General features: G+C 47.5%; 1 protein-coding gene across 1 annotated transcript in view; it reads right to left on the bottom strand.

Annotated features, from left to right (window-relative positions):
* The window catches only part of LOC147899042 (uncharacterized), a 268788-nt gene that overhangs the window by 228165 nt on the left and 27020 nt on the right, over window positions 1-13603 (bottom strand). The window contains exons 13-15 of the mRNA XM_087378195.1: window positions 2237-2390; window positions 1791-1907; window positions 1520-1645 (exon numbers count right to left, since the gene is read on the bottom strand). Of these exons, the coding sequence (XP_087234321.1) occupies window positions 1520-1645; window positions 1791-1907; window positions 2237-2390 (397 nt within the window). The remainder of the gene's footprint in view (window positions 1-1519; window positions 1646-1790; window positions 1908-2236; window positions 2391-13603) is intronic.

Genomic DNA, 13603 nt, shown 5'->3' with positions numbered 1-13603 from the left:
TTTTCAGCCTCAATCTTGGATTTTTCCTGGTTTGTTGTAAGAGATTTTGATTGGCCCATTTAGGGTGTTTATTCTTATGCCAGCATGATGTATTTTTGCCTTGAGCTTGCTCTTGCGGGTTTCACTCATACTTAACAAAAGTCTTTTTCATGGGGAAAACAATTTTGCTCCTGGAGTACACATAAAAAACCAAGGCATCCCCATCTGCATCTTTTGGAGACCTGTCCTCAAAAAAGCCCGATCCATCTAATGCAGTCACATTGTCTCTCATCTGTAAGCATGCAGTCCAAGGGTAAAGCCGCGTCAATGTGCTCAATTAGCTTTATGCTTCCTCCAAGGTTGCTAACCATCTAAAATCTACGTTCTCATGAAGTTTTTTGAAAGCCTTTCAAAAGCCCATAGAGGAAGTGGGGCCTCAAGATTTAACGTTGTTTTTCCCTGATGAAGAAGACTTCTACTAAGTATGAAAAAATCCCCAAGAACAAAGTGCGCAAGGTGCCATGCGTAGCGTGAGAAAAACCATTGTAAATTGAGAAGAAGGGACAGCCTCTCCACTCCTTGAAGAAGAAAGTCCTCTTGGTAGAAGCAGCCCTAGAAGTCCCTTGCATGCTCGACCAAATGATCAAAGGAATTCCATTTTGAGTCTGCTTTCCCATTTATTATTTCTCATTTAAGGGGGTCTTTATTTTGTATCGACTCCTCCTGTTGAGTCTTTTTTTATTTGGTGTTTCATGCTTTTTAGGTAGCTTTACCCGACGGCCTAGGACAATTAACCTAGTGGCTGGGCTCTTCATATTTGCACTAGGAGGTCTTGGGTTCCAACCTGCATAGTGCATCAAAGGATGAAATTTTATCCACACCTTGGCACCTTACTCACGTTGAGTCGATTGTGGGCATGCATGGGTGATAAATAAACACATCACTTTCATTTACAAAGAGAATCAAGCAAGAGCAATTCACCAAGCATAGGCTATTTTGCCCAAAAATGATTAGTGGATTCTTCAAGAAAGTATTATCCATGTGATAATACATGAATGTTGCCATAATCAACAGAAAAGTAAGAACTTGAATTAAGTAGAGCCAAAAGGAGCCATCATAAACAGTCCTTGCGAGAGATCATAACCAATGCCACTACATAGAGGATCTGCTGTGTCATTTTAAGACATGCACAAAGGAGATCTGCTACAAGGAAAATCCCAGTCCACCAAACAGACCAAAGAGGGTTTACGAGGGTGTTTTCCCCTTGTCTCATAGACCGTGATATGAATAGCACTAGGCACAACCTGCCCATCTGTTCATGGATATTGTGTGAGATATAGACCAAGCTTCTTCATTTGTTGTGCATTACTCATTCTGTATTTTTTGTCTTATAAGGATGGCTTCCCCACAAAGATGACAGGCTTTGTGAGTATTCTACTTATAGTCATCAAATTAAGCTATGAAGAAACATATAAGTAATCCTTATGATCAAATACACTATAACGATGACATTATGGATGAAAATACTTGTTAGTCTCACCTGAAGTGCCAAAGAAAGCAGTTCATTGTCGATGCCGTGCTTCATTGCAAGATGAGCAGCACAATCGCTACTACCTCCTTTTGTGAACAGTTGCACAGCTCGAAGAAGATTTCCTTGTTTCTCATACTTTGTGAAGATTCTTGTCAGGAATTGTCTTTACAAAAAAGGAAACTCTAAAGTTGTGTAGCAATAAAGATTTTACAAAGCAAAAGAATGATGAAACCGAAAGCACTGTTTTTTAAAAGTATTTTCTTTCATTTGTGCTGGTTACCTGCTGACCAAGATGGAAAGCAGCAGAAGAGTTTGAAGTTTCAAGAACAATGTTCTCTGCTGATGCCATATCACCGAGGAAACAGTGAACCCTTACCACTGACGATATATCACCAGCCTAAACATAGATATGAAAAAGCCATATTTATGTAAATCATAAAGGACCTGTGTTTCACAATCCAGTTTCAAGCCTGATGATTGTCTGTGGATAATCATGCCTACTACATACTTCTTCATCGTCTCTCTACTTCAGATGCAGGTTCCTTAGACATAAATAATGAGACGTAAATTTCAAAACTATGTAATTATGAAAAGGTCGAAGGGTAACCCTGCTACCCTGTGCATAGAATTGTCTAGACATTAGAAGCAGTGCAAAGTGACATCTAAATGCCTGATTAAAAACAGAGAGGAAAGAGAAACTGTTATATGTAGTTTACAAGAACATACAAGTTTGTAATGATCAATGGCATTTTGCAGCAGGTCATTCGATTCACAGTAATTTGCCCACCATTGGTGTAAGATAGGATCCTTTTTCTCATCTACATATTTTTTTAGCTCTTCAACTTTTCCTATGGAGTAGAGCATCCGAGGTACTTCATACCTGCAAATAGTATAAATTATAAAAAGCATAACTTACTGACCAAGAAAAATACTTTATATGTTCACTGCTTCTAAAATTCATGAGCTTGCATATATGGAGTGAAAAGAATCCTGTATTTCTAGTTCAAACACCATGTAAAAGGCCGCATTTCTAACTAACTAGACATCGTATTCTTTGATATGTTGGGATGGGAAAATAGAATGGGAAGACACTATGACTTAAAAAACAAAACAAAGGGAGGAGAAAGACTCCAAGATTATCTACACCATTGGGGATGAGAAGTCAATGAAGTACATTAGGGGGAAGCCAAGTTTGGTGAATCCCAATCTTGAGCAACTTCAAGAAACAACTGACAAATGAGCAGAATAGTGCCATACCATGGGAAAATAAGACCTTTGTTCAACATCCTGAGGAATGTCTTTGTTTTGTATTGACCTAGAGAGAGTCTCCAATGTAATTATCCCATTGGCTTCTTTGTCTATGCATAATCTCCTACCGAATATGCAACCAAACCAATGTATCCTCGATCAGTTGCCCTCCATTGACCAGCCTACAATAGGCACACCATATCCATTGACCATCCTATAATAGGATAACCCTCCTTAAAGAACCATCTAACTATTTTGTTTGCTGGTCTGAAACATAGCATCTCAAAAGGTCCAGGGGAAGAGGATGCATAGAGCTCTACCAGGCTGTGAACTGAGGAGCTGCTGCTCCCCGTGACGCCGTGCTGCCCTTGGATGCCCCGCTGCCTCTGCCCCATCCGCCCCCTCTGCACTCCCCCGCCCTCCCCGCTACCTCTTCTGCTTCTGCCGCCGCTGCTGCGCCCCCGCCCGCCCCTTCTTCTCCCGCCTCCGCTGCCTCCCCGCCCGCTTGCTGCGCCCCACTCCGCTCGCTTCACCTCCCGCCACCCCTCTTCCCTTCACCTCCGCCTTCTCTTCCTCCATCTCCTCCACCTTCTCCCCCCACCAACTCCACCTCTTCCGCCTCCTACGCCCTTCTCCTCTCCCCCGCCGGCTCTCCTCTCCACCTCCTCTCCGCCCTCTTGCCTCTCCTCGCCTTCTTCTCTCCTCCCCTCCTCTCCCCCCTCGCCTTCTCACCCTCCGTCCTCTTCCGCCCTCCTTGCCTTCATTCTTCCTATGTCCCTACCCCCTCCTTCGCCCCGCCTCGTCTCCGCCTCCCCCTCTGACGTTTTTCCCCCCTTTTTCTTCTCCCTCCCAACAACGGGAGCACTTGTGCTTGTGAAGTCAAAAGAAAAACCTTGGTGGTGACCCTTGGTCTGGCCAGAGGAGCTCTATGGCAGCACCCTCGAATCCAACAACCGTTAAGGTTCTTCTTTCCCCAGCCGACAAGCAACAGGTACAGCAGGCAGTTCAGTCCCTCCAGGACAAGGCGCTTGTGGACAGAATTGTGGGCTTCATGCCTACACGGAGACAGATGTGAGAGTGGATCCAGGCGAGCTTGGCATCTAGAGGGAAACCACATCCACGAGGTCACCATCTATGGATGAGGCATTTTCCTCATCCAGCTGAGCTCCCCTGACACCGCCTCGACACTTGTGGAGCAGAGCCCCATACTCCTTGGCCCGCACCTTGTCTACCTCTTTCCTTGGAATCATGGGTTCACAGTCGAGGACATGGATACGACACACCATGTTTCATGGTTTCCAGTTACACTTCGCTTCCCAGGTCTCCCCAAGGAGTATTGAGCCATCCTCCCTTCCATTGGTCGGGCATTTGGCACAGTGTTCGACACCCCTACCAGCTGGCAAGGGAACGGTGACGCCCCCTTCTGCCTCCTCATCGTAGCAGCAGGCCCGTTCAGGGAGGGATCCTGAGGGACGAAGCTCGTCTTCACAGTTAGCGGCCTAGCCTGGGCGTCCCTTACCGCGGGACTTCTCGAGGTTAGGACCCTGGAACTACTTGGAGGTTCTGGACTCTTATCCTCTACCATTGGAGGTAATGCTCATGGTCCTTCAGCCCCGAAAGGGAAGTTTGATCAGTGCAGTGGGATCTCCGACTCACCCCGTTTGGAGATTTCCGTTTGCCTCCACATGGGTGGAGAAATGGTCCTCGGAGGTGTTCAATGCTATTTTGGGGAATCAGATTACACTCATGATGGATGAGTGGATGGGGCCACATGGACTAGACCTTTGGTACGCCCATGGTGCGGAGGTGAACTTTTAGTTGAGCTTCATGCACGAGGAGCCGGTGTGTGGTTTGGTGACAGGAGTTATCAGATTGCTGTTGGAGGCAAAGGTGGAGCAAGCACACCTTTGGCCCCTCCAGAAGTGTGCGGAGCTGTTCGGGGTGGAAGCCTCCTTCATGATGAAGTGGGCACGGAAGATCGGTATTGAGCCGGTATCCACACTAGTACAGCAACGCACAGATACTGACTACTCGCCCTCTAAACCCCTAACAAAATCACACAAAGCAGTCTTTCTGGGACAGGCACCCACTCACAGGAGAGCCTTGTTCCTGACAGCAATATCTATCATCCCTCGAGTCTGAGGCATGATGGTATATATCTTGGCCTACAAGAACAGTGACTCGAGAATCCAGTGATACAAGTCCCTCATCTGAGCATTCGAACATCCACTCATCTTGTATTCACCCCTGGTAGGAGCTCTAAACTCCGCCTCCATCACCGGCGGTGTACACATTGGTTGCACGATCATCACTCCATCCATAGGCAAAAAGAGACAATGAATCAATTGCATGGTCAGCTCCCAATGCTCATCCAAAAACTCCACAATAGCTCCTACCACCAACTGCTACAAAGCACCGATGTTGACCGATGAATAGCCACCCTCTGCCAATTAATATTGCCCCATCCTCATGAGCTGGACCATAGTGAGTTGGAACGTACACGGGCTCCACGACTGTGTTCGTAGCTAACTGCAGTACCTGATACTCCAGTAGGAGTTGTAGAGGGCAGTGGACATCCTTATGATTCAGGAGCACATGTTTTCAGCATCAAACATCAGACGACGCCATCACGTTCTCCCAAGGAGAGGTCCAGAGGAGTGGTCGCTTGCAGTAGGACGGAGTGGAGGGGTCTGCATCTCAGTCTCACAAATATTGGCCCCAAAGGTCTACGATTAGGGCGAGCTCATTCCAGGACAAGCAGTTTGGAGAGGAGTTCGAATGGGAGAATCCAGGATCGGGATCCTGAACGTGTATGCCCCAGCATGCAGACAGCACCGCCTGGCCTTTTGGAGGAGGCTGTCAGAGTGTCTTCTGGATGTAGACTCCTGGATTGTTGGAGGTGACTTCAACAACCTGGAGTTTGGGGAAGACAAGCAGGGCAGAGCCTCTTTTTCTGAGATGCTAGCAGTAGAGCGTAGCACCTGGGAGCAATTTATTTTCATGATCAGTGGCAGAGACCCGTGGAGAGAGCCGGATTTCAGCAAGACACCTGGCAGCCTTCTCTTCTCCTTTGGACAGAGGAGACACGATGGATTGCTAGAGAGACTAGACTATTTCTATGTTGGGGATTGGGCACTACACAGAGGCGGATCTACCGGGATTCTGGTAGGTACCACGATGTCAGACCACTCTCCAAAGGTACTTCACTTGGATCAGCCCCGCCGAGGTCTCCCCCAGTCCAACTTGCAGCTGAGGAAGATCTCTTACTTCTTCTGGCTAGCTGCCCACGGAGGCTTGCCCATCGGACCGTGGTTGGAGCACATGTGAGTGGACGGGCAGTGCCATTGTTGCTCCGATGGTGCCCTAGAGACTATCCCACATTGCCTGTGGAGCTATTGTAGCGCAGTGAGGATCTGGATGGGAGCTCTCGGGATCATGACACGTATGCAGAGTCTTCATAGAGACTACACCTGGGGGATGGTGGCTTGGTTGATAGAGGAAGGACACACGTTTCAGATTGATGAGATCTCCCCAGCCTACCAGATACAGGGTTAGAGCATCCAGAGGATCGCACTCCACGAGGCAGTCCCCCCTGACAGTCTAGCTCCTCCTCCTCCTAAGGAGGACAATGTCTGGGAGGTGGTAGCCAGCATCACGGCTTGGAACATTTGGGTGGCTCGCTGCAGTCTTGTGATGGGTGAGCACCTGGTTCCACCCGTGGCTACCCTAGTTGCCATATGGCAGGATATCATTTACACTCTACAGTCCACTTGGGAGCGCGGGACTCTAGGCTCCAGGGCGACTATCAAGAGGCGTGCTCGTTTCTACAAGGCTTGGCTTGCAGGTGTTTTCTACATCTTCACTCCGCAAGGGATTCGCTGGGTGTATAGTCCCCCCACTTGGCTGTTAGCCTCAGTTCCAGAGATCCCCTAGGCAGTAAGCTGGGTTTCTCTGGAACAGGCCGGTTTTTCTTTTAGCCTTCTCCGGTTTTTTCCTACTCAGCACCTTTGGGGCTGCTGTCTTGTATGAAAATCTTTCAAGCATTAATAGAAGGTTCCTTTCTTTGGGAAAAAAAAAAAAGAACCATCTAAAGAGGCAATTGATGATGCACGTTGCTTTAATGGCAGTATGCAGTATGTCATTGATACTGGCAACAACTCAGAAGAGTGTTCTACGTGATCTATGGGATTCAATGGTTGATTTTTATTTTTCATAAAAGAGACTTCTATTAAGAAAGAAAGAAACCCGCTAGAGCAAGCTCTGTGCGGAAATACACCATGCTAAGCATGGAATAAAAAACACCTCAGAGGAATGATGTAGAAAGAAACCAAGGCTGAGGCTGAAAATGCCATCTCAACCCTGTAGAAGTCTCAGCAAAGAAGGGAGAGTCTCTCCAATCTCTGAGAAAAGTAACTCTCCTGGAGGAGGCTGCTCGAGATGATCCCTGCATGGTCGCCCAAATGGCCATCAGAGTGTGTATCGTATCTGTCCAAGTAATCTGTCCAAGTACTGGCCAAGATCTGAGAAGGATGAACCTGAGAACCCTCCAAAGCCTCAGTGCATCTGGCTCTCCAAATGTGCCATGCTGCAATGCTAGCTAGGATCTCCCATGGAGAGTCGACCGAGGAGTGAGCAGCCCTGAAAAGAGTGGCCAGAACATCCTCTAGAGAGCACGACTCCACAAGGTGTCATCGGATGTGAAGAGCCCAAGAGCAATCAAGTCTCTCCAAAAATACCTGGGGCCCTGAAAGAGTAAGCCAAACCACTAATCCCCAGGTCATATAGAAAGGTAGGCGAACAAAAGTGCTGAAAAGTCTTGCAATCCCCTTCCATATGATTCTTGCCTATCTGCAATCCCATAGGCAGTGCTGTATTGTCTCCAAAGCACAAAGGCAACGAGGGCAAGAAGGGTCAGCTCCGAACTTGGACCTCTAATGGTTTACTGCTATCCCACCATGAATAGAAAGCCAAAAGAAGACGGAGACGCCCCTCTATACCCAAGTGAAGCCAATATCATTACCCCAATCCGGGGTGTCATCCTCGCAAATCCAAAAACCATTGGATTTATGCCAATTAATGTGTGCACCTACAGCCGTGCAAAACAAATCCAAGGCTGTCCAGAAGGAAGTGAGTGTCCTGGGGGAGGCATTAAAAAAAACAGCCGTGTCATCTGCCAACTCACTATCCAGGAGCTCTTCTTCCTGGCGGATAGGAAGCCTCAGCCCATAAATATCAGCTTGAGATCTAATGTAGATACTCATAGCTTACGCCACAAACAGAAAAAGAAACGGGGCAAGAGGACATCCCTGGCGGATGGATGTGGAAATCTGAAACTTGTCTCCTCTTATCCCCCCAATGAGCAACTGGCTATGGGCTGATATGTAGAGAGAGGATACTCCTCTAATCTATGCATCTGAAAAACCAAAGCGAGATAGAGTACCCTGTAAAAAATCCCAATCTACTCTGTCGTAAGCTTTCTCAAAGTCCAAGAGTAGAATGGCCAATCTCTGGCGGCTCTGCATGGCCCATTCTGAGGCCTCCCAAAATGAGAAAATATTATAAAAAATACTTCTGCCATGCACAAACCCTGTCTGCGTGTCATGAATCAAATCTGGAAGAAAAACCTGTAGTCGCAGACTCATGGCTTTCGCCAGAATCTTGTAAAAAGTGCCCAATAGAGTGATGGGTCTCCATTGAGACACAAAATTCCTATTACCCCCCTTTGGGATGAGATGAATGAGACCATCTATAAGTGAGTCCGGCATCTCACCAGAGTCCCACACGCCCTGCAGGGCTGATGTAATGTGATCACCAATCTGCTCCCAAAAAGTAATAAAAAAGGAGGGGGTAAGTCCATCTGAACCTGGGCACTTGCCCTTGTGAAGGGCAAGTAATGCAGTCTTGAATTCTACATTGGTGAAAGGTGCATCCAGAGAAACATACATCTCATCCTTCACGAATACAGGGATACACTGCCAAATAACCTCTCTGGCATCATCAATGGCCTGTGTGCCTGGATCTGCAGTAAGAAGGGATGCAAAAAAATCTGAAGCTACACGCATGACAGCATCAGGATCTGACTGTAACACCCCGTCTGCGTCAACAAGCTGCAAAACACTATCTCTACTATGTCTGGGCCCATGAGTAGAGAAAAAGTGTTTGTTGACCCTGCCACCCATCTGAATCCAAAAGGATTCTCGTGCATGAAAGGCATATTCTGCTCTCTGATCCAACAATGTCTGCAAATGAGCCCTTGCTGCAGCAAGGCGCTCCTGAATCCAAGCATCTGTGGGCCTCTTCTGCTCTTTCCTCTGCAGGGACGCTAACTGCTGCCGTATACCAATCTCACATCTGAGAATCTGACGTCTCCTAGAATCAGCGACTATATGATAATAGTCACTAATTCCGGATAAGGCTGCAGCTACCTGAGATGGGTGGGCAGCTCCACCCTGTATGTGAGAAACCCAAATCTGTAAAATATCCTTCGTGAGGCTCTCCTCTACATAAAAAGCATCCGGAATCCTAACAATGGAAGAGCGTCCTCTTCGATGAGGCTCAAGAATCTGCAACACCACTGGAAAATGATATGAGGTGGAAACCCCAATAGAAATGCATACAGATCATCCTCTGTCAAAAGCCCAATCGTCTACATAAAATCTGTCAATCCGTGCATGAATGGGCATGTGTATTCTCTTGTTCGACCAAGAGTACAGGAGTGACTGTGGCATAATATGAAAGGCATCATCCAACCAAGTGTCCCTGTCACTGAACTGAAAGAGGAAGGCATCCCAAGCTGCCCTCTCCAAAGAATGAATTCCACCATGTCTGCCTCCCATTTTGTCTGAAGGCAACTCAACCATGTTGAAGTCGCCACCAATGATCCAAGAATCTGCAATGGGGGCCCAAGAGAGTAGCTCCTTCCAAAAGGAGATCCGCTCCCCTCTGTTGTTAGGAGCATAAAGATTGAGAAGACCAATCTGACGCCCTCCAATCAAAATAATGATCCATTGAGCTCTAGAAGGGGAGATAATACCATGACCAGCAACCAAGGAGAGAATAGAAAGAGAGACCAAAATGCAAGTACCTCCCCTTGTGCCCATGGCAGGCAACCAGAAGGTATGTCTTGAAAGCAGTTTGCCAGACTTAGAGCAATCACTGGCAACCAGCTTGTGTTCCAAGATAAAAAGGATATCAATAGCACCTCCAGTGACACCTTGATGAAGCTGGTTCCGGATCAGCTGCCTACGGCGACGGTGTGGAACTCCGCCTAGGCCCTGTATGTTCCAGCTGACTATCCTCATCGACAGGAGGATGCTGGATGGAAAGGCTTACCCGACCTAGTAGAGGAGACCAGCTTCCCCTGGGCTGAAACACTCCTGCTGAGGACAAGAATCTCAACAGGTGAAAGTATCCCCACACCTGCTGAAAGGGAGGCCCTGTCAGAAGGAATCCGAATGACCGGGACCCCTAAGGTGGAGGGCACAAACTCATCATCATCCATAAAAGTCGCCGAATCTGCCAGTGCCGAAAAAGAATTCCTGATAAGGAAGTCTAGCCAAGGAGTGCGAAGAAGACCTGTACTCATGGAAGATGGAGGAGAAGGACCTGCCAAGCCTCTATCAATAGAACTGGAGCTGGGGGTTGAGGAGGCCTCTGGTTGGGGTGAAGAGGAATCAGGAGCCCTCATCTGCACCTGCACTTTCTCGGTTGTCCTGACTGTGGCAGGAACAGTCTGCGGGGAAGAAGTACCTGTAGCCCCCTCGTGGTCAGAAACCAAGGGGTCAGAAACCAATGTGACTGGGGCTAGTGGATCTAAAGGCCCCTCCTGATGTGGAACTGTAGTGTCTGGGGCTGCAGCAACATCCACCTCTGGAGTTTGCAAGGCGTCTGTCTAAAGAGGATCAAGAGTCTCCTCCTGAGGTAAGGGAGCCGCTCTGATAGCTCTCCATCGTGGTACTGGGTGTGCTGCGGGCATTGGGTGCCCTACTGCCCTTGGTGGTCCTGGGGTGCGCGAAGCAGGGCGTCCTGTTGCTCTTGGTGGTCCTGGAGTGCGTAATATAGGGTGCTGGGGAGGTGCAGTCGTGGTAGTACGTGAAGGAGCCGCACCAAAAGACCTCTTGGGTCTTTTTCTCTTCCTTGGGCAGTCTCTAGCAAAAAGCCCAAGGGTCCTGCAAATCCTGCACTAGTCCTATCTACCTGAAATCTTGACTCTCTGTCGAAAGAGAGAGCCGTCTGGACGCTGAAGCATAATGTGGTCATCTGAGATGTTAGGGTCAGAGACAATGACCATAACATGAGGCACCCCATCTGCACTGACTGCCTCTACCGAGGAAGAAGGCATGCCAGGAAGGGAGGGGAACTCAGTGACCACTCCGAATGTGGCTCTAATAGTGGCAAGTAGTCAATGGTAGACCTGAGGAAGACCAAGAAATCTAATGAACAGTGATGTGACTTGCCTGTCCTCCTCGACCAGATCGAAGCCCAAGGTGTAGGGTAAAAGAAAGATCCTCCTTGAACCCAAAGCTAGGGGATTAGCTTTGAGAACAAGGGCTGTGGACTCGTGGGAGTCGAAAACCACTTGGAAGAATGCACGTCCCAAAAGTTGAATATCCCTGAGGTGTGGGGCGAGGTCTCCTGGTAACGCCACCAATATCCAGTCTCTAGCATGTGATCTGGAAGGGTGTGACCCAAAGATGCGGATGAAAAGTGATGTGGAGCCCTCTAATTCCACATCTTTCTTGAGCTGCTGCAACTCATCTTTTGAAAAAATGATGGTTCTCGCGGCCGGTGGAGGTGGACGGAGATTGGCTGAATGGGGATCCATGTAAAGGCAGATGCAAGATCCACTGCCAAGTTCTTATATGAACAAGTCATCACGCGGTTTGGATGCTCGTTGGAGTTACTTAGCAATCGAGGAACCTACTTCCTCAATGAAACCGTAGCAATCTTGATCATTCATAGGAAGTCAACACTATATTACCCCAGAGCAAATGGCTTGGCCGAAAGCTCCAACAAAACTTGCTGTAAGATTATCACATGTACAGTAGAAGCCAGCCGTACTGACTAGGCACATAAGCTCATAGCAGCTTATGGGCCTACAGGACCTCCTACAAGGTGGTAACACATTGTACCCCCTTCAAGTTAGCCTTTGGTGTAGAGACAGTAATGCCAATGGAGTATGTAGTGCCTAGCCTTCATCTTGCCATAAGGGAAAGACTCACAAAAAATGCGCTAGCCGAAAGGCTAGTTGACCTTGAAAAGCTAGAGGAGACAAGGTTGCAAGCAGCCTATGCTCTCCAAGTAGAAAAGGCCCGACTTAAAAAATGGTTTGATCGCACTCTCAAGAACAAGGACCCAGCATACACTTGAAGCTGCTGGTTCATAATCTGCTATAAAGCATCCTCTAATATCGAAATCCTACCAATCAAAGTAGGTGCTGCCTGATGTGACATCTGTTGTGTAGACTGTACTCTAGACTCACTAGGATTCACTCTTGAATTCTGTCCTTCTGCTTCCATAGATTCACAGTGCAAGATGGGGTTTTTTTTTGTTTTTTTTTTTTCTTCCTTTGTTGGGTTTTTTTTTTTTTTTTTAAAATATAAAAAATTAAATGATGGATTTCCCCCTTTTTCTTATACACAGAAAAGATAAACGACAATCCCTGCTGTATAGAACGAATTAACTGCAACTCATAATTTTTTTCGAAAGAGGGAAAAAAATGCTTCCTGGATTCTCCAGTTCCAATCCCATTGTGCAGACTCGCGTTTCCTGTTTTGATTTCACCCAGAAGACCCCCTCCGTCACGAGCCTTGACACGTCATGCTGGAATCATGTTTGTCGTCAATCAACACACCTGCGACTATCTTCCCAAACGGACGAACGTAATAGACTCCTTACGTGGCTGTCTTCTCGTTTCAACCCCGTTTAACGTAGTCGACTACTTCTTCTTGACGTCACTTCTGCACGACAGACGCCACTGGTTTCTCACAGGCTCACGATTATGCAACCGCTCAGCGTTGTATATTCAGGTCTTCCACGATTCCTTTCCCACGCTGCGCTGATAGGACAATTTCCCAAGCGGTGTCACGACGTCACAAATATCCGTGGGTTTTCTAGCTGTTTCAATCCCGCGTTCCACATCCGTTGAAAGGCTTGCCTTATTTTTACCCTGTTTTTTCTCCCATGCTCGGGTTAGAACATCCGCAACCTTTAATTGTTTCGAATGAACTCGCAGCCCGTCCAACTTCTCTTTCGCCAGCGCAATCTGCTCATCGAATTCGAACAGTACAAAACCTACGTGAAAGCGCTTCCGTACTTGGATATCAATTTGTTTTTATCTTCAGCTCCACGCTCACGTTGGACTTCTCGTCCAAACCCACAGATCCCTTCTCACTATTCGTCGTCACCGACGGTGATTCGCCACCAACGCTCCACACCTTTCCCCTTCGTAACCTGGCTCTGATACCAAAATGTAACACCCTTCTCTTGGTTCTTCTCCTACGTTAGTACAGTCACGGGCGATGGCACTCCAATATTCCACCCAGCCAATTCACAGGGACTTGATGCCCAATCATTCCATTTTTCATCGTTAATTCCTTCATCCTTATCCCTGAGACCCACAATTCCCTAGATAGTTCCTGGCCACATGTCTTCATTTTAGGCCCTTACTTAGATGCATCCTTTTTCACCCCTCTCTTGGAGTTCCTTTAAAAACAATTGCCCCTTGGCAATTTGCACATTTAGATGCACCTAGGCCCTAGCCCTATTAGAACTACCTAGTCAATGCCATTACGCCCTCACCTAGGACCTTGGCAGTTACTTCTCTTGACCATTTAATTACGCACA

This window comes from Dipteris shenzhenensis, chromosome 8, assembly GCF_047967505.1.
Source record: "Dipteris shenzhenensis isolate YYH24624 ecotype China chromosome 8, Dip_SZ_1.0, whole genome shotgun sequence".
In the NCBI taxonomy this organism is placed as follows: Eukaryota; Viridiplantae; Streptophyta; class Polypodiopsida; order Gleicheniales; family Dipteridaceae; genus Dipteris; species Dipteris shenzhenensis.
Note: the sequence above shows the minus strand (reverse complement) of the source record. Positions and strands in the feature narration are given on the sequence as shown.